We start from the raw sequence: 21,006 nt of genomic DNA, 5'->3' as shown, positions 1-21,006 counted from the left end.
TTTAGTGGAAGTAGTTGGGATTGAGCCCAGGACCTAGTGCAGGGGCATGCACTCTACCACTGAGCTACACCCTCCTCCCCAATAACACAGGGGTCAGGGGTGCTGACCCTCTATGCAGTCGTAAATCCATGTGTAAGTACAGTTGGCCCTCTGTGTCTGTGGTCCTCCATTTGTGGATTCAACCAACCATGGATCAAGTATTTGTTGAAAAAAATCTGAATATAAGTGGATCCATGCAGTTCAAGGGTCAAATGTATAGTTCTCAAACTCTTATACATCCTTCAAAGCCCCAGCTCCCATGCCCACACATTCTTGTAACCCTTGATTTTCTCTGCTTCCCAGAGTCTTCCTCTCTCACTAGTGACTCTGGTGCCTCTCACTGCCACACCATTGGAGCTGAGAGTGTCTGTTTCCAGCTGTCTCTTCAACAGTCTGGGAACCCAGAACCAGTAGAAGGTCAGGCACATGGGAGTGTCAAGGAATGCTGGAGGAGCAGACATAAGGCCACATTTAGCGATGACACCTAAGAGCAGCACTGGATCTTCAGGGCAACTACTCGAGATAGGTTGTGATCTCTATTTCACAGGTGGGAAAACTGAGGCACAGAGAGGTCAAGCGGCTAGCCCCAGTCACACAGCTGGCTAATGGTGGTGTGCAAAATCCCTGGGGTGGGCTGAACGTACTGGACAGGCACGGGGCTCTGGCCATCGGGCAGATACACCACAATGAAGCCGTCAGAGTCAGGCTTGGGGGTCACGCTGGGCTTGGAGCTGAGCAGGTTGAAGGCAGTCCAGGCGGTGACTGTCTGCTGGAGGCCGCCCAGGCTGCTGCCGCGGTTGGTCAGCACGAAGTTGTAGAAGGTGTTGGGCTTGAGGTGCGTGATGAGCTTCTTGGTGGTGCGGCCGTCCACATCCAGCGTGAGCCCATTGTACTGGATCTGTGGGCCAGGGTTGGCTCAGCGGGGCTCAGGGCTGAGCCTCAGTCCCACCAACTGTGACCCCAGGCGGAGCCCTAATGCCAGCTGAAGCCTGAGCCCACTCAGCTGTGAGCACAGTGCAGCCCAGCCCCCGGACCAGGCCCAGACTCCAGCCTAAGCCCTGACCCCGGCTGAGCCCGCTCCTGACTCAGTGGGAGGCCGCACCTTGTAGGGCGTCGGGGAGTTGTAGTTGTCGGGGAACTCCCAGCTGAGCAGGACCGACGTCTTCATGATCATCTTCACCTTAAAGTTCTTGGGTGAGACTGTGCCAGGCAGCGGCGAGCGGGAGAGAGCAGAAGAGAGGCGCCGTGAGCGCTGGGGGCAGCATGGGCGGACGGGGTGGGGTGGGGCGGCCCAGGCGCTCCCTGTCGTCCGCTGTGCCCATGGCCTTACTGCCTGGCCCTGGCCCGGCCCTGCCTGGCCCTGTCCCAAGTCCCTGCTGCGGGAGACGGCGCAGCTGCAGAGAGAAGGCGGAGGTGGAAGAGGGAAGGGGGACGGGTGGGGGGGCGGCGGTGGGGGCGGCGGTGCCACCGAGGCACGTCCCACCTTTGCCAACACCGGAGCCTCGGGGTCTGGACTTGCCTGGAGTGTCCACGAGGAAGCAGAAAAGTGACCACTTACCTGGGCGGGGGAGAGGGAGGGGGCTGGGGTGGGGGCGGGCGCGAGGCCCGGCCCGGCTCTGGTGCGGGGGTCACCGCGCGCCTACCTTGGTCCCGCAGGAACGTCCGGTAGCGGACGGGGGGGCTGTAGGGGCCGGGGCCCCGGCGCGTGTGGGCCCGCACTTGGAGGTCATAGGCCGTGTCGGGCTTGAGGCCCTGCAGCGTGAGCACGTTCTCGGCGCCCGGCTCGGCCGCCGCCGGCAGCTCGGTCTCTCGGGCGGGGCCCAGGGCGCCGGCCTCCCGCACGGCCACCGTGTACTTGACAATGGCCCCGTTGCGCTCGGCAGGCACGGGCGGCAGCCAGCGGAGTAGGACGGTGCCGGCTGAGGCGTTGCCGGCCGCCTCGAGGATCTGCGGGTGGCCGCGGGGGGTGTCCTCTGGGATGCTCAGGACCTCAGCCGCCTCCTCGCCCAGGCCGCCTCGGCTCCGGGCCGCCAGCCGGAACACATACGTGGCCCCCTTGTGTACGCCTGATGCTGTGTAGTGGTCCTCGGTGGGCGGGAACTCTAGTGTGGCCAGCGGTGACGAGTCCTCGCGGCCGAACTGCAGGCGGTAGCCCAGCACCTGGTCCTCGGAGGTGCCGGCTGGGGGCTCCCAGCGTGCCAGCAGGCTGCCCTCGGGGGTCTGCTGCACCGACAGGGTGGGGCGGCCCAGCACTGCAGGAGACACGGGACAAGTGTTAGGGCCACAGGACCAAACCCCAGCCTGGGAGCACACAGTGGGGTTACAATTTTCAAAAGTAGTCTTGGGAAGGCCTCACTCAGAAGCAAAGACTTGAAGGAGGAAAGGGAGGGAGTTGCAGGGAGGTCTGGAAGGAACAGTGATTCAGGAAGAGGGACCAGCCAGTGCAAAGGCCCTGAGGTGGAATCGTGCTGGGTGAGTGCAAGGAATGGAGAGGAAGCAGGGGACTCAGAGGACCCAATAAAGGAAAACATCCACAGACATCATGGCAGGCCCTCATCTATGTACTTCCTCCTTGAGTTATTTATTCGCCCTTTGCCTCCTGCTGGTACATGATTAGTATCCATGGACTGTGAGAGTGTCCAAAACCCTGCCTCTACCCCATGGTTCTCAACCGTTTAGGTAGTAATCAATGTGTCAAGGTCCTGAGAATTCTGGCTACACGTGAAACCATGTTTCTCCACTGCAAGCCTTATCAGGACCTTTAATGGAATAGGCTATGAAATCATTAGTGTACACAGCAGGTTCTGCTTAGCAAGCATGACTTCTTATGCAATGTGCCTGAGAAAGGAGGGAGCAATCCTGGGAAGCAGGAGTCCTGGAGGAGGTGACGTGGGTGCTGGAGGCTGGAGGACAGACTAGGCAGGCGAAGGGAACAGTACAGGCAGGGGCTGGCAGCAGTGTGGAGGAGTGCTGTGTCCAGCTGGGAGGCCCTGAACATCAGGCTATATTGTCAGAGGTGCAGCACGAAGGGTGCAGGAAGTGGACAGAGGCCACAAGGGTCCTTCTTTGCTCCTTGAACACACCAAGCTTGTGCCTCCCCCTTGAGTCTCTGGGCTGTGCCCTCTGCCTGGAAGACCTCTTTACATTTCCATGGCTGACTCTCTCTCTCCTCACTCAGCTAAGTATGGCTGGGGGAAAAACAGCCTCTTGTGACTGATGGGAGGGACCCGGAGGGGCCAGAAGGGGAAACTGAGGCAAGGCTGCCAGCAGGGGCAGCTCCTGGTGCAGCGGGGAGGCGGCACACCATCCTGAAATGACAACCCACTTGGGGTGATCAGAGCTGGGATGGGGGAAGCAAGGGGTGCTGTCAGGCAGAAGGGACGCAGAGAGGACACCTGGCCCAGACTGTGGGATGGGGGTGGGTGGGGAAGGCTCCCCGAGGAGGTGCAGACTAAACAAAGACCCAGAGGATGCTGAGGAGACAGCCAGCCCGGAGAAGAGTATCCGGGCAGAGGGAACAGGAGGCAGAGTCGGCTGTTAAAGGTTTCCGTCTGGCTGGAGCTGAGTGGGGCTGGACCATGCTGGGTCTGAACACCCTCTCGAGTAGCCCCTACACCGCTGCTCTCCCTGTTTCTCCTGCCCGATGCACCCTCTCCCCACGTGGGCTCTGGAACTCTGCAGGGACACTCTGGGGGCCAAGGGCATAGGAGGGTCACCTACCTGCTCCTTTGGTCACTACCACCTTGGGTTTGCTGCGAGCGCCATCGCCTTTCATGGTGTAGGCGGCTACCGTGATGGAATAGGCAGTCTCAGGCTGCAGGTTTGTGATGACCATCTCCTGCAGGCAGGGGTGGAGGGGTCAGTGATGCAACCAGGGCTGCCCACCCTCCTCCCCATGCTAGGGACAAGCAAGGGGGACGCAGGGCCCAGTCCACGGGCAGAGATGTGCACCTGAGCTCATGCACAGATCCCAACATGTAACACGTTGAGGCTGAGATGGGCACACGTGGCCTGACACCTGTCACGGCTCCCCCTGGACAAGCACAGTCCCTTCCTTTCCCACACTCGCTCCCATCTGGCCTCCCTAAAGTGACCACCAGAGGGCGCCTGTGAGCACCTGAGTCAGGTCCGAACTCTCTTGCTCGTAGCCCTCCACTCCACCCCCAAGGCCCTACACAACTTGCCCCACCCGCCTGCCCTCCCCTTCTCCCTCGCTCACTCTGCTCCAGCCACATAGGCCTCCTCTCTATTCCTCCTAAACACCAGCCACAGTCCTGCCTCAGGGCCTTTGCACTGGCTGTCCCTCCAGCCTCCACTATACCCACTGGTGTGCTAGAGATTCCTTACAACAACTCTCAGAAGCCCACAGTTAAATTTTTAGAAAATCTGTGAGCCAGTTACTAAATACAACTGTTACTAAAAATTAAACTATACAAATGATCAAATAATAGTAAAAACAAAGGTAACAAGTGTTCCAACCCAACCCTTCCTAGTTATTTTGCCACCTTTACTGTTAGTTATGTCTCCAGATTATTCTGTCTCTTGTATCTGTGTGACAGAAACACTCTGCAATGACGAGCTACCACAAATCTGGTGGGTGGCTTGAAATCGACACGGTGGGAGTAGCTACACCCTGGAAAACGGCAGATGCTACCAGTCAGGACTGTGCTCCCCACCGGACAGCTGACGGTTCATTTACACCACTGCCTCTGCCCCATCTCCACCAGAGCTGGAACTAGGCCTGAATGTGTGCTTTTTTCCAATTAAAGCATCCCTGTCCCCTGGACCGTGACCCCTAGGAAGGCAGGCACAGGCCTGTCTCGGTCACCATCGCGCCCGCAGCACCTAACACAGGCTCTACGTATAGCAGGTGCTCAGTAAATTACTGCTTGTTCAGCGAGTGACAAAGCTCCCGATCCTCACACAGTCACACGTGTGCCCATGTCCCCACGCATGCACACCCGCACACCCACACACCCAGCATGCCTGGGAACTGCGAGGTGGCCCCAGGTCAGGAGCACAAGGTGGGGGGACAGGATGCATGAACAGAGGGTCTCCTGCCCCTGAGCCTCCCATTCAGTCTTCCCAGGGTCTTGGTGGGTGGGAGGGACTGAGCCGGAGCCCCGTGGGAACCTTCCCCCCAGACTCGGGGTGCGGAAGAGGCAGAACTACAGGAGTGGGTGGGGCCACATCAGACTTAGGGCTCTCAGAAGAGCCTGTGGCCTCCATTTTAGGGGCAGAAAGACAGCCCAGAGAGAAGCAGCAACTTGCCCGAAGTCACACAGCAATCCTGACTCTGCTTCAGGGCCTCCCAAGAAAGCTTGGAGGGGTGGAAACAGTGGTCCTGCACACCTCCTTTGCCACCTGGGGCCCACTGACCCCTCTCATCATGCCAGGCCCAAATGAAAGGATACTTTTTGGCCTGAGAGAGAAATTTAGAGGTCAGGGAGGGCTGTGCTGGGTGACCAAAAGGCCGGAAAGTGACTGTTCTGATCTGCCAGGCCTGGGTCCAACAGAGGAGGCTGTAGGAAAGGCCTTCCGGGCTGTGGGACAGCTTGGGCAAGGATGTTGGGGAGAAGACCGCAGCAAGGCTGGGGAAGGGAAGTGCGGAGGCATGAGGCCAATGGAGTCCAAGCGGCCATTCAGGTAAGAGGGCTAATGGATACCTCTGGGGACCCAGCAGGTGCCCATTTACCTGATGCAAAACTGAGGCTTCGAGGTCCAAGAGGTAAGTGCGTGCGCATCGGGGGCCCAGGGGAGGAGACCCTTTTACAAGGGGCGTGCAGGGGCGGGGGTGTCACAGCACTGCACGGCCCGAGGGAAAAGCACTGGCAGTGGCACTACTTACATATTCAGCTGTGTCGTCCATCTCCCACTGAGCGCGGGAGGAGGCGGCAGGGGAGAGAGGAGGAGGTGAGCGGAGTAGCCAGAGAGAAAGAAAGAGAGAAGCAGAGAGGGGGCAGGAGCGCAGGGGCCCAGGCCCCGCCCCAAACCCAGGCCCCGCCCCGAGCCACGCCCACCTGGGCATCGGCCAGCATGATGTCCTTGATGCGCGGCGGCCCTCGGGCCTCAGCGCCCTCCATGCGCACGTAGTGGACCTGGTAGCCGCGGATCTGGCCGTGCTGCCGGCCGGGCGCGGGCGAGCGCCACAGCACGCGAATGGCCGTGGCGTTGAGCGCCTCCGCCTCCACCTTCCGCGGCGGCGCGCTGGGCACTGGCGGGGGGGAGGGGAGGGGAGGGGCGGGCGGGGCCGTTACTGGGGCGCCCAGCCCCGCCCCGGGCAGCGCCACTGCCCGATGCCTGGGTGCCAAGGGACTGCAGGTTAACTGCGCGCTCTGAGCGCTCGCCACAGGCCGGGAGGGAGTACCTCCTTCAGGCCTCCCACAGCCCGGGAGGGGCCCCTGACGGCATACCCCACTTAGACACGGGCAACTTAGGTCCCCCGGAGCCTAGCCGCCTGCCAGGGCCGCGCATGCCCCAGCTAAGAGCTTTATCCACACTGCCTCTATCCTCACAGCACCCCTTCCAGATAGGAGCTCTTATGCTCACTTTATATATAGGTGGGGAAACTGAGGCACAAAGAGTGGATTCCATGGGTTATTAAGGATTCCAACAGGGTTATTAAGAGGCAAAGCTGGGATGTTAACCCAGTTCAGCTGCAAACTCCTATACATTCCAGTGTGCAGCCAGCCCACTTTGCACTGGGCCTTTTTCTAAGCCTGTCCCCAGCTCAGAGCCCTTGCCGCCCTTGCCACCCCCGCCACCCCCTCCCCAACCCCAAGGTCTGGCATGAAGACCGGCCTCATTTCTTCCCCACGCTCAGGACAAAATGTGGGGCTGCCAACCGAACCTTCCAGGCCAATGGCTGAGAAAGCAATTGGTCTAGGTTCCTGGGACTAAGAGGTTGGAATCTTACTGGGGAAGCCGCTTGCTTCATGTCTCCCCATGCCCTCGGCTTCTACTGCGTGACCAGCGCCTTGAAACTTTCTACCTCAAAATCAGCCACAGTGGGAATATTTACACCACAGAAATTGGCCGGTGCTTACAAATCAGTCTCCGTCCCCCAGTGAGCTGCTTGCTAACCGTTATCAGCGGGCAATCTAACTCCTTTCTAGGTAGCATGGCTCAGTCCCAAGCAGCTCCAAACCCCGACATTATCCCAAGAGTCTAAAAACCGGGTCTCGGGCACCAGGGACCATAATCTTGCTGCAAGTGCTGCTTGCTGTTGCTTACACTCCGTTTCCATGGTTTCCACCACTGGACCAAAATTTAGGGCTGCCAGCTTAACTTCCCAGGCCCAAGGCTCAGAGAGAGAATGCAGCCCAGAAAGGTCTAGAATGGAGAGTCCCGAGATCAAGGAGCCAGGGGTGGCTTGGGGAGGCTGCCTGCTGCGTGCCTCCCTCTCCTGCTTGTGGCTTCTACCTTTTGACCACCAGCCAGCCCCATCTTTCAGGGACAGAAGGCTCCAAAGTGGGGCCCAGGCTGGGGCCTGCGGGGTCCCCAGGACAGGGCCGGTGCTTACCGTCCTCGTCGGTGCGGACGACCACGGGCGAGCTCTCGGGCCCTGGTCCCACCTCTGTGTGAGCGACAGCCGTGATGCGGTACTCCGTCCACTTGTCCAACGCCTCCAGCAGGATCTGAGTGGTGGTCGGGGGGATGCCGTTCACCTCCTTGGGTTGCGGGTCCTCCGAGCCCAGCGGTCGGTAGCGGACGCTATAGCTCACCAGGGCCCCGTTGTGCGTTTCCGGCGGCGGCGGGCGCCAACTTACCAAAATGGCCGTGGAGCGCGTGCTGACACATTTAACGTCTTGAGGGGGGGCTGACGGTTCTATTGGAGGGGGGAGAACGTGGGGGTGGGGAAGGGAGGCGGGATGGGTGGGGAGGGGGTGGGGAAACAAAAGATGGGAAAGAGAAAATAAAAAAGAAGATGATAACAAACAAAACAGAACCAAACCAAAGAGAAGTCGAACCCAAAAGAAGCGGGTGTCAACCAAAGGTGAAATGGGCGGGTGGGCAGGTGGGTGGGGATGGTGGCCGGGAAGGCTGGCCAAGAACGCTGCACTCATGGTACAGGGCTGCACTTGGCACACAGTAGGTCTTAGGTAGAGGGTAGCCACGGTCCCCATGGAGCACAGACGTGTGTGCCATGCATCATGCCAAGCAGAAGAGCAGTAAAAGCCCCATTTACTGGCACCTACTATGTGCCAGGCATGGTGCCAAGGGCGTCACAGAATAAGGGCAAATGTACTTACTTGAGCACCTACTGTGTGCTAGGCACTGTGCCAGAAGAATGGCAACAAAAGCCTCATTTATTGGGCACCTATGTGCCGGGCATGGTGCCAGAGGCTTTACAGGGTAACAGAAAAGCATCTATTGAGCCCCTTCTACATGCCAAACACCATGCCAAGGGCTTCAAAGAATTACAGTAAGTATACTTAATACAGAACACCTACTGTGTGCCAGGTACAGCACCAGGAATGGAGTAATAGTAAACACTGGTTTCCTGACTATCAGCTGTGTGCCAGGGGAAGGGCAGTGCAAGCCCCATTTATTGGGCACTTACTATCTGCTAGGCACATCACTGAGCACTTTCTAGGTTAACAATAAGAGCACCTATTTACTGAATACCTGTACTGCCAGGGACCCTGGAGGGCACACAGTGGTTACTTCAACCAGGACCACCCCCTTGCCCTTACCTGCAAAGAAAATAATGCTTGTGTCTTGAGCACCTACTGTGTGCCAGTCAGCATGCCAAAGGCTGTATACAGTAATAGTAAAAGTCCCTGTGTATTGGGCACCTACTGTGTTGGCACCCGGCCAGGGCTTTACAGATACAGGTAGGTACATATTTAGCACCTACTGTGTGCCATAGGTTTTACAGATCATAGTTCTTCTGTTTGGAGCCCCTACTGTGCACCTAGCACCACACTAAGCCCAATACAGATCAACAGCAAGGCTCATTTACTGAGCACCTACTGTGGGCTGGTCATCGTAATAGCCCCCTGAAGATAAAAGTGCATGCCAGGCACCGTGCTGAGGCCTTTATGAGCTAACAGCACTAGTCCCCACATACCAGCACCTGTGTGCCAGCCCTGTGCTGGAGGCTTTATCGAAAAAGAGTAACAGTTCCCACATATTAAGAACCTACTATGTGCTAGGTACTGTACTGAGGGCCCTGTCAAACATTAATAGGTCCCATTTTTAAGCACCTACTGTGTGTCAGGCACTGGTTTTACTGGGTAACAGCAATAGCCTCCCCATTTAAAGCACCTACTATGTGTCACTCTGCTAAGAGCTTTATTGGATAACAGTAGTAGTCCCCATGTATTAAGCACCTACTATGTGTCAGGCCCTGTTATTACTGGATAACAGTAGTCCCCACATATTAAGCACCTACTATGTGCAAATGACCTTATATTAAAAAGGTAATAGTTCTTACTAAGCACCTACTATTTACACAGTGCCAAGAAACTTGCAGATGACAGCTCCATGTTTTGAGCAAAAACTGCGTGCCTGAAACCATGCTAGGCCCTTCCAGATTGACAGTGGCTCCCAGCTGAGCACCTACTATGTGCAGAGCACCAGGCCAACATCTTTAAAGTGCCACTTACTGGACAATAACATATGCCAGGCACCATGCCAAGGGCTGCAGATAATAATCACAGCCTCCGTGTTTCAGAGACCTACTGTGTGCCCGACACCAGGTTAAGCTTGTTACAAACTACTAAGAGCTTTCATTCATGGAGTGCCGACTGTATGTCCAGCACCGTGCTGATCCAGTTTAGACTGAAAACAGCAGCTGCGTTTATGGAACACCTACTGTGTGCCAGGCAGCACACCAAGCGCTTTGTTAAATAACAGTGTTATCTTCCTACACATTAAGCACCGTGTGTGGTAAGGGCCTTATGGACCGTCAGTAATAGTCTCCGCATGTTGAGTGCCCACTAAGGGCCAGGCCCTGTGTTCTGAGCATTACTGACAGTAAACCTCATATTCTGTGCACATTCTGCACACTAGCACCCTAGGCCCTCTACAGACTCAAAATGCAGCTCACTGGCTATGCCTTGTTTAATTCGAACGACCCCCCTTGGTGGCCAGAACTAGTACCTCCTACCCCTACACCATGTTATAGGCAGTGAAACGACTTTCAAAGCTCCCCTGGTTTGCCTGGCATTCTTTCATCGTTGGTAGTGTACCTACTGGGTGCCAGGCCCCACTCATCCTGGATGCTCACCTCCCATTTTACAGGTGAGGAAACAGAGGCCCAGAAAAGGCAAGTGGCCTGCCCAAGGGCCTGTGGCGAGAGCCAGGATTTGAAGCTGGGCTCAGCTGCTGTCTATGGGCTGCCTTGCTTGAGGCTGGGAATTCAGGCCTCAGCCTGTGCCTTCATCAGCTCAGGCCAGTTGAGGATGGGTGAAGCCACACCCCCTCAAATGCCCATGACCCTAGAGCCCACCTCGCCTGGAAGGAAGCTCAGAGAGGTCACTGGCCTTGCTTGAGGTTAAGGCACACAGAACCTTCACCATCATGCCAGCCCTATTTATTCACTGAGTATGCGTCTACAGAGGATTTACTACATGCACACCCCACAGTAGGTTCTAGGACCCAGAGATGAATCAGAGGCCCCTGCTGTTAAAACCTCTAGGCTACCTGACTCCAGAGGCTATTCCAATGGCTTACTGCAACCAGAATGACTCTCTAGCCTCACTTCAAGTGAAACACTGGAGTTCTGGATTCTGAAAGCAGACACTTAGGGGTCCTCACCCCCATTTCTTGACCAGCCACCCCAACCAAAAGTAGCTGGGGGGAATCAGGCAGGAAGAAAAACCAATCGAGGAATGTGCCAGAAGGAATGGATTCGCTGAAAAAAAGGGGGGATAAAATAAAACCAAAACCATAATAAAAGAAGAAACAATGATGATGGTGATGATGATGAGAAAAACCATAATAAAAGAAAGAAAGACGCCTTCCAGAAAACTCCCAGTCTGGTTACCTACCTTCCACTCTTCAACTGCTAACTTAAAAGACTTTCTTACGAGGGAGGGAATGGCGGAGCGCTGAGCTACAAGGCCAGACCGAGCTCTGGGTGGGTCTCCGGATGCAAGCTGGCGCACAGCCCTGCTCAGGCCCCAGTGTGGGCATGCCGCACTTCCGGGCTGGCACTGACGAGGCGGGAAGGTGGGACGGTGTCTGGGGAGACCCACGGCTGAGTGGTCTGGCCTCCACCTACCCTTGAGTTCAGCCTAAGAAGCCCGCACTCCCCGGGGGGGATACGCCTGGCCCTGAGTCTTGACTGCCAGTTCTCTCGGTCCCCTCCCGTCTCGGGTTGCGAAGTGGGGAGTCCCTTCTCCCTCACTCCCTGTCCTGGGCCGCCCCAGAGGTTCACGTGGCTGGGCCAAAGCCGCTTTCTTGACGACCTTGGAGGCCGTCTCCTTCACAATCCGGCCCAACCTGCGTGATATCTCGGAGGAGGTGGGGTGGGCGTAAATGCGCACAGAGATGTGTGTGTGCAGGGGCGGGGTTCCGATTCCTGGTTCCTGGCCAGGCATGCCTCTTGGCAGCAACAGAGTTGAGGGGGCTGAATTTGGGCTCCGGACTGTCTGCACAGCCCAGAGACACATGGGGCACAGGCTAGGGGACACGCAGGGTGGGCCGTTTTTGTGAACCCGCTGGAGACCAGCGCGTACTCACCTTTGCGGCACCTGTGCCGGTCTCTCACGTGGCCGCCCAAGCCACAGGACACCCTCACTGATCGCCTCACGCACAAACACGCCTGGAGCTGCGGGGCGCTCGGCTTGGCCCCGGCAGGTAGGGGGAGGAGGGTAGGGGGCCGGGGGTGGCAGGGAGAGGGGGGTGCTGTGTCTCCGAGGCCCTTGATCCCAGCAGCTCAGACACCCCGGCCCGGGTTGCTCTTACTCTCGACTGACCCGTGACCCCCTGTGTACACACGCCCAGGGGGGCTTGAAGGTCTGGACACCAAGTCGGCTTCTGGAACAAGGCCTGGGGTGGCTGCCCCGAGACTGACTGAGCAGGAGGTGAGGAGAAGAGGAGGGCCGCGGCGGCTGCCACGCGGGCCAGGCTGAGCAGAGAGGACCGAGCAGAGGGAGGAGGGGGAGGCAGGGAGGCTGCGGGAGGGGAGGCCTGCTTAGGGCCTGAGCTCAGAGCAGGCAGAGAGGGCGGGGTGGGGCGGGGCCACGGTGTGGCCCAGAGCCAGCTGCAGTGTTCTGGTCAAAGGGGGACTTTCTGTGACAGGGGGGGCCAGGCAGGCACAGCGAAGAACTTCAGGAATTCGAGAGCCCTGTGTTTGGGGAACCCTGAGCTCCCCCCAGAACCTCACTCCCCCCGCCCCAGCCAAGGGCCATCTGGGGAGGGAAGCGTCTCTGCGCCCTCTGCTCTCTGGGAAGGATGGGGCGCGAGCTGGGACAGCCTCACGGACCCCTCAAAACGCCTGTGGAATGGGCGCAATGTGGCCATTCCACTGGCCCCAGATCCGGGAGAAGCCGAGGAGAGGAGGTCCCATCAGCCTCCACTCCCCAACGGCGGGGGAAGCTGGCCTCGGCGGGGCCCCGCGGGCCAGGCCCTCACTGCACCGGCGGGGGAACCGCGGCGCCGCCGCGCGGGTGCACGCGGCCAAGGCGGACGGGCCGGGGCGCCCCCCACCCCCGCGGCAGCCCCGGCCAGGCCCCCCCCGCGGCGCAGGGCGGGCTCCGCGAGACACCTACTGGACTGCAGCGTGCGCTGCCGCACCACCGAGGTGAAGGCGCCCAGGCCCTGCGGGGAGCGCGCCGCCAGGCGGAAGGCGTACTCCGTGTTGGGCTTGAGGTCGTCCACCACGAAGGCCGTGGCCGGGTCGAAGGTCCTCCCGACCTGGGGACGGGGCGCGGAGAGCCACGGAGGTGGAGCCAGAGGCAGACGCGGACACCGAGAGAGACGGAGAAAGAGGAAGAGTGAGAGGTGCGAGCGGCGGCAAAGAGAGCGGGGAAGGCCCACACCCAGGCACAGAGCCGGCGAGACGCGCCGGCCGCCCGCCCTCGCCGTGCGCGCACCTCGCGGCCATGGTCGCCTTCCCGGAACAGCAGCTCGTACTTGACGATGCTCTCCTGCCGCGGGGGGCTCCACGAGAGCCCGATGCTCGTCTCCGACTTGGCCTCGGCCCGGAAGTTCATGGGCTGGCCGGGCACTGCGGGGGCGGGGAGAGGAATGGCACTGGCGGAAAGCCGGGGGAGGGGGGGGGTCCACCGGCAGAGGGGGCCCAACCCGCCAGGTCCCCATTCTCCTGAAAAGAGACCCATGGAGCTCGGCACTGCCCTGAAGGAAGGGCTGCTCAGCTCTGGATGCTTCTGGAATGTTCTCAACTGTTTGTATTTCCCTATGGACCCCCACACCCCTTGTTGTCTGTTGTCTACCTCAGTTCCCCCATCCTCTCTGCTACCAATGGAAAAACACTAAAACAATTCTTTTCAGCTGACTCAACACCTTACCCCTCCTCGAAATTCAATTACAGAGAAATTGGTGGGGACCCTAATTTGAAACAGGATCTTCACCCTTCCAAACCACCTGTCCCTTCGTTTGAGTAACTGCCTTAGTCTTCCTGGATTTGAGATCCTAGAGCCTGAGCCCATAAGAAAAAGCCCAGAAACTTGCAGAGAGCTGGGGCCCCACACATCTAAACGCCCCACACCCCCATCCCCAGCAGGCAGGAGACCAGCCTGCGGCCTTTGAGTTGATGCATTTTGTTATTTCAGAACGGGCAGCATGGACCCCTCCAGTGAGAGCAGCAAACAGGGGTTCTCAAACTCAGATGTGGACGGGGCCGGGCAGTCAGTTAACAGAGAAGAAGGAGGCGAGCGGAAACTGTGCCCCTTTTTTGAGACGCGGCCGCCAGCATCTATCTGGATGCACTCTAGTGACTGACTGTCGCCCTGTGGGCTTGCCAAATCAGATTCTCCAAGGGTAGCCAGAAATCTGGGTTTTCCACAACTTCCTGCTTTCAGTGCTGGTCTGAAAATATTTTAAAACACCATGCAGGACAAATAAACCACGCGTGGCTTCCAGGGAAGACCAGCCGCTGCATGGTTGGAGACACGTCACTGCACCACTGCCACCTCCTTCCCCCTGATGAGCCGGCCTGGAATCCTGCTGTCCCTGCAGAAGCCAGGCCTCCCTCAGGCATCTCACCTCCCTGCTGCGTCTTGACCTGGATGGGGTCCGAGAGGGGCCCGTCGCCCACGGAGGTGAAGGCCAGCACGCGCACGGTGTAGGTCTCATCCTGCAGGAGGCTGCCCACGGTGGTCAGCAGGCTGTCGTCCACGTTGTGCTTCTGCCAGTTGCCCACGGGGTGCTCCGGCTCCGTGGTGTAGTAGATCCGGTAGCCCCGAATCAGGCCATTGGGTTCCACAGGCTCCTCCCACTGGATGATCATGGTGGTGGCGCTCAGCATGCGGGCCTGCACGTTACGCGGCGCGCTGGCCGGGGCCTGCTCGCCTGTGCGGGTGACCACTGACTCGCTGGGCGGGCCCTGGCCGATGGAGTTGACGGCTGACACCCAGATCTCATACTCCGAGTTGGGGCTCAGGCCGCCGATGCTGTAACGCGTCGTGGTGATGTCCTCTTTGATCTGGTACGGCCCGTCCTGGCTCTTGGATTTATATTCGATGACGTAGTAGGACACTGGGTCTGGGTTGCCTGAGTCCCATGTGATGGTGATGCTGGTGGCTGTGTTCTCTGTCACCACGGGGGTCCCGGGGGCTTTGGGGAGAGCTGTGGGCAGAAGGCAAGGTCACACGTCGGGCATGCTGGCTGCAGATCCTGAAGGCTGCGTGACTTTGAGTCACACCACTGCCCTCTCTGAGCTGTCATTTCCTCAGTGGTGACCACAAGCCTAATGACCTCTATCCCATCACCTACAGCAGGTGATGGCAAACTACAGCCCGAGGGCTGGGGACCTGGTTTTATAAACCAAGTTTTATCAGCACACGGCCACGCTTACATGTTGCTAACGCTGCTTCTGCACTAATGATGGCCAAGCTGAGACTAGGGGGCCCGTAAAGCCAAAACTATTTACTTAAAAAAAAAAATTGCTGTTTAAGGAAGTTTTTGCTTTTGAGGGAAACGCTGGCAGCCCCTGGTCTGCAGCCCTCTCTGTGGTTCACTCTGCTCAGCCACAGGGCTCTTCCGTCTGTTCCCACTTCACACATGCTGTTCCCTGTGCCTGGACAGCTCAGATGACCAGATGGATGGCTCCTCCTAAACCTACTCCTTAAGGCCTCCCTCACCACCCCAGCTAGAGGTGCCCCTGTCCAGTTCGTTTTGCCACCTGATGTTTTCTGTTTTCATGTTAGTTTTCCCTACCAGTCTGGACTGAGCTTTGTTTACAGCATGTCCCCAGCACCTGGATAACTGTGACTTTCCCTCTTGTCCCAAGATCTCACACCACCCGGGCCCCCAGGAAGCATTTACCAGAAGTGCAATCCCTCAGCAAAATGACCAGCACATCAGCTGATACTGACACCGTCTATGGCCCCAGGGTGGGGCTTGGCAAATTCTTCCTGCAAAGGGCCACGGAGTAAATATCCTCGGCTTTGCAGGCCGGGTGGCTGTTGCCCAGAATTACTCAGCTCTGCCACGGTAGCTGGAAAGCTGCTACAGGCAAGGCATGAAAAAAAATGCCCATGTCTAAGTAAAACTTTATTTATCAAAACAAGTGGAGGGCCAGATTTAGCCATGGCCCGTCGTCTGCTGGCCCCTGTTCTAAAGCTAGAAAAATATTTGGGGGCACCCTCCTCTGAATCTCACCACTAACTTGAGACATCAGGAAAATCTGTAATCCGCCCCCTCCTCATGTTTTCTCTCTCTCTGAGTCTTTGCATAAGCTATGTCCTTTTCTTAGACATGTTTCTGATCTTTTCTGGCTCATTCCTGTTCCACTGTTAGCCTTTCCCTGAACCCAGCTTTCCTGGGAGCTGGAACCTTTTTCCTGGGGGTCTGAGCAGCACTGCATGGCCCCCATCACTGCTCTAACCAGCCTGCATCCTAGCCGCCCAGCTACACGGCATCTACCTCTTTGGATGTGAGCTCAACAGAGCCAGACTGGGTCTCATTCCACATGCTGGGCCCAGAATAATTTAACACCAATAAATGTTTGTTGACAAAACAACAGTCCTCTTCACAGCCGGGAAGGAATGATTAATCCGAAATAGTAACTCAGAGGTTTTTCCACCTGTACCTGCTCCCCTCAGCACACACTCCTGAGGTCGGGGCTGACCTGCCTCCCCCATGCCCCACAGGCCATGCTTACATTTCACTGTGATCTGAGCCACGGCCTCGATGACACCCAGGCTGGACATGGCCACACACGTGTAGTTGGCAGAGTCCTTGACATCAGTGAGTTCCAGCACATTCCGGCCCACAGGCATGTCATCCTCGGGCGTCAGGTCCTCCGCCCCCTGCATCCACTTGACGTATGGCATGGGCGAGCCCACGGCCACGCAGGTGATGTTCACGTTGCCACCTGGCATGATCTCGTGGCTCATGGGCAGGATGGAGAATCGTGGAGCCACGCGGCGGACTGGGGGGGCGGGGCGGGCAGGAGGGAGGTGTGGGGGGGGTGGGAAGGAGTGGGTGAGAGATGTGGGGGGGGATGGGGCGAGTGGGAGATGCAGGGGAGGGGAGGGGGAGACGGAATGTGGAGGAGAAAAGAAAGAAAAGCAGGCAGAAAGAAAGAAACAAGGAAAGAAAGAAAAAAAGGAAAAAAAAGTGGAAAACAATTTAAATATAAACAAGGCTGTTGCCTTCCCCCCAGTTGAGATTTTTTTTCTTCCAAATGAAAGAAAACAACAACCAAAAAAAAACCAAATTAATAAACCAAATTCCAACAAAAAGAAACCAAAACTTCAAAGGAAGGTATTTCACAAAACAAGAGAGAGAGATATATATTGATATATAATAAAAGAGACATGAAGCATTATTTCATAGCAACAGGGTTTCAGAGACCAGAGTGGCTGGTCACAGCACAGTTACGAACACAAAAATTTATCAGCCGTTTCTCATCTTTGCTGACAGACGTGGCTTCGGGGAGCAGCCCCTCCACCCGCTCTCCGAATGGGAAGCTTCGGAAGAATCAGGCCGCAGGGGTCAGGGGTCTCTGGGAAGGTTGGACGGGGGGTGGGCACGGTCATGGGAAGAGGTGGGACCGGGAGACAGAGGGGGCTGGGATCTTGGCCCCCCACCCTCACCCCCTCTGGTGACCCAGGGGCCCCTCCCACTTCCTGGGAGCCCTCAAGGAAAAGATGAGAAACTCTAATGAAATTTTTGTGGTTTTGGGGTCTAGAAACCCTTCTAAAAGCTTCTGTCGGATCTGACAAGTTTCCATTGATAGATGCAGCTCTCAGAATCACAAACAGCATGCAAAATAGGCTGGCTGAGAGAGAGTGAGAGAGAGAGAGAGAGAGAGAGAGAGAAAGGGAGACAGGCAGTAGGAGGAAGAAAGAGAAAAGGTTAATGCGAAGAGGCCTGGATCTCAGGGGCCTTGAGTGCGCCCTCGCGGGGGAGCCAGGGAGAAGAGACAGATGGGCCGAGAGAAAGAGAGAAAAGGGACACAGAGAGGGGGACAGAGACAGAGGCGGGGGGGAGGGGGCCCACTTCAATGCTGCATATTACTTCTAGCGGATGTGACCCAATGTGACGCGTCACATTGTCACATCACAGCCCTGGCAGAATAATAAATAGGATATTAATAATAATAATAATAATAATAATAATAATAATAATAATAATAATAAACGACGAGGGAATGAACTTGAACGCTGAGGAAACAGGGACATGTTCTGTGCATTTCTTAGCGGGGAAGCGGATGCAGCCTTCTGTCCCAATCTCGCAGACCATGAAGGCAGCAGGAGGCATTTCGGGGGCTCCGTTTTCAGAAGTCAGATGGGTTGGGGGGGCGGAGGCTGATGGGCACCTGAACTTCCAAAAGGCACTGTGGCCCCATGGGAGGTGTCTCACTGCAGTGGAAAGGACTTGGGTTAGCGGGCAAATCCTTCTGGCCAGAACGACGTAGTCCCTGGCTTTGAGAAGCCAGGCGTGCACGCCCCCGGCTTTGGGCAGGTCACGGGGTCTTGTCTTGTAGAGATGACAGACTGGAGGCTCAGCAAGGCTAAACAGGGCCACAAGGTGACTTTCAGTAACCTGATCTGCCTTGGGTTTTCATTTGGTATTGGGGGTGCAGCTGTACCCCTAAAGGGGTGGTTGTGGGGATCTGGCCTGTCTACAGAGGAGGGGGCTCCGAGGGAAAGGGGAGGCAGCCCAGTTCCCTCTCTTCCAGCGTGGGTTCCAAGCTGGAAATCTCAACCCCTGTTCCCTGGATCCAGGCTGGAGGCAAAGAGGAGGGGGAGCTCTGAGGGGGTGGGAGGGAGGGCCAAGAAAGCTGGCAGCCCTTCGGAAAAGGAAGCCCCACGAAAAGTCCACAAAGTCACGCCGGAGACAGGATGGAGGACGCGGGAGTTATCACCCGAGGGGAGGAGTTGGGGGGCGAGGAGGGGAGACACAGGGGTCATGCAGACAGACTAGGGGGGTGGGGCGGGGCGCTGAGATGGGGGGCGGCTCTCTGGCAGGGCTGGGTGGAGGGCGAGGGGGAGTTGAGGGAGGAATGGGGTCCGGCCAGCCAGCGGACGCGGTCCAGGCCAGCCGCCGGCATCCACAGCGAGGCACGAGTGGGATGCCCAAACGCTGCGTTGTCATGGAAACGGAACACGATGGGGGATGAGCGTGGGGGAGCTAATTAATCAAGGACAGAAAACGGCATCGACGTCCAAAACAAAACCAGGAGAAACAGATGAAAAACAAAGCTGGGGCGAAAAGAAATCCAAAAAACCAACCAAACAAAAAACCCCTCCAACACAAAACACCCAAAAGCAAGAAGGGGGGAAAAGAAACAACAGAAAAACCATGGAATGGGTGTGGGGCTGAAAATCGGGGTCTGAAAGGAGGAGGGCTGTGGCTTCCCCAGGGAGGGGCCCCCCACCCTGGCAGAACACAGCATCTGGCCTCCCCACCCAGCACCCAAGGTTCCTGGCAGAGGCTCGAGGCAGCCACAGAGGTGAGATCCTCACAGAGAAAGAACCTTCGGAGCAAACCAACCCCGCCCCTCGGGAGCCCCTCAGCCCACTTGTCAGTGACACCCTCCCTGCTCCTCAGTTAAGGATGAACAGAGGCCAAGTCACTCTAACCGCACAGCAAGGTGAACTCAAGGCCTCAGAATCCCATAGAAAAGCTTCCCAGGCAGAGGTGGGGGCGGTGATGAGTCCCCGTGGCCTTGGGAAGGGCCCTCATCCTCCTGGAGCCTCAGTTTCCTCCTCTGTGAAATGGAGACCATCAGTGATGTGCTGATATGAAGCTGACCAGGGCAGTGCCCGCACATAGGGGACACTCAGCCTGGGCATAGGGCCAGTGAAGTTTCTTTCTTCCAGGCTTCTAGGGTGCTCTACATTAAGGGGGTTTAAGGATGAATTAGAGTTTAAAACAAAAAAGTAATACAAAGAATTTCTGTTGAATCTCTATCTCACTTTATCCCTCTTGACCAGTGAGAGGCAAATGACCTTATGCCCATTTTGTGGATGAGGCAGTGGAGGCCCAGAGAGAGGCTAGGGCGAGCTGGAAGACATGAAGAAAAGAAGTGGTAGGGCCAGAGCTCAAAGTCAGTTATGCCTGATCCCTGCCTCGCAGATAGAGTGAGCCTTCTCTCACCACGGTAATTAACAAGGATTATAGACAGATGTCTTCCTGGCGCTTCCAAACTTGTGCATCCTTACCCTCTGGGGGACACCAAAGAGGGCGAAAGCACCCATCACCTGAATGGTGCCCAGGAATCACCAGCTGAATAATATCCAGCAACCATCATAATAAATGTCCAGAAGCCATCGTAAAAGGCTCATACTAAAAGGGATTATTGAAACAGCAGCGGGAGTAAGAGCTAGCTTTAGGATTTATAGGTTAAACACAAGCCCAATTTATCCCTGTGTAAAGCTCAACATCACGCCCCAAAGACCCCGTTCACATCTGATCTGAATGTGTCTTCCCTCAGGAGCGTCATAATTTGGAAAGTACCTCTACCAGTTTTCAAGGAGACACAAGGCATACATCTTGAACATGTAAAAAGACTTGCTGTATGGGGCTGTTAACTGTAAGTCAGTTAAGTGTGGGAGGGCACTTATCAACAACAGTATTTTGGTGCTCACAATCCCCAGCATGGCCAGCAGCCATCAGTTAAATGGAACTGCCAATATGCTGTGAAGGCTGACACTTAAGACACTTTGCCCACTTGCTTTCTCGCCTGTTCCGCTTGTTTCTGAGGGAGTGCTGTAGGAAAAGGGCTGGTTTGCCACGAGTTAGGGGAGGACTGTATCCATTAGCACTTGGTGGCTCAAAACCTGCTGCAGGGTCTCATAAGGCCTCTGGGCATCCTCCCAGCTGGCCAAGGTGGACGGCTGACGCTGTGTTCTGCCCAGTTTGGTGCTGACTCCCACCCATGTCATCTTTCCACCCATGGCTGCAAGCTTGAGGTGCAGGTTAGAAAGTAAGGTGGGCGCGGCACCCACAGGACGGAGTGGCCCCGCAGGACCCCCGCCCCCAATTACCGACCTGAATGGAGGGTCCAGGCGGGTTATAAGGGGACCACACCAGCCTTGGTCCTCAGCACGCTCCAGCTGGCTCTCGTTTCCAGCTCTTCTCGTCACCGAGTAGCCGGGGGGTCCCAGTGAGGGGGACCCGCGTGGGTGAGGGGGTCAGAAGGGTGGGCAGTGGGGGGTGGTGGGTTGGGGGGGTGGGTCGCTTCAAACCCCGATTCACATGGAAAAACAACTCAAAAACCGTCAAAGCAACCGGGAGACGACCCCTCCCCCAGGCAGGAAGAGGCAGAAACTCAAAAACCAAAAGTGGGGGGGGAGTCCAGGGGAGAAGGGGTTGGGGAAG

General features: G+C 57.0%; 1 protein-coding gene across 12 annotated transcripts in view; it reads right to left on the bottom strand.

Moving 5' to 3' along the window:
* PTPRS (protein tyrosine phosphatase receptor type S) overlaps window positions 1–21,006 on the bottom strand; it is a 96,149-nt gene that overhangs the window by 13,804 nt on the left and 61,339 nt on the right. For 7 of the 12 annotated variants that reach the window (XM_072947891.1, XM_072947895.1, XM_072947897.1 and 4 more), the window contains exons 7-16: window positions 16,337–16,606; window positions 14,218–14,799; window positions 13,086–13,219; window positions 12,762–12,906; window positions 7,562–7,867; window positions 6,060–6,253; window positions 3,760–3,877; window positions 1,683–2,291; window positions 1,142–1,239; window positions 684–937 (exon numbers count right to left, since the gene is read on the bottom strand). In XM_072947891.1, the coding sequence (XP_072803992.1) occupies window positions 684–937; window positions 1,142–1,239; window positions 1,683–2,291; window positions 3,760–3,877; window positions 6,060–6,253; window positions 7,562–7,867; window positions 12,762–12,906; window positions 13,086–13,219; window positions 14,218–14,799; window positions 16,337–16,606 (2,710 nt within the window). The remainder of the gene's footprint in view (window positions 1–683; window positions 938–1,141; window positions 1,240–1,682; window positions 2,292–3,759; window positions 3,878–6,059; window positions 6,254–7,561; window positions 7,868–12,761; window positions 12,907–13,085; window positions 13,220–14,217; window positions 14,800–16,336; window positions 16,607–21,006) is intronic. The other 5 variants (XM_072947902.1, XM_072947900.1, XM_072947901.1 and 2 more) reach the window with 2 other exon arrangements.

Source organism: Vicugna pacos, chromosome 22, assembly GCF_048564905.1.
Source record: "Vicugna pacos chromosome 22, VicPac4, whole genome shotgun sequence".
In the NCBI taxonomy this organism is placed as follows: Eukaryota; Metazoa; Chordata; class Mammalia; order Artiodactyla; family Camelidae; genus Vicugna; species Vicugna pacos.
The sequence above is the reverse complement of the archived record's forward strand: the minus strand, read 5'-3'. Positions and strand labels throughout refer to the sequence as shown.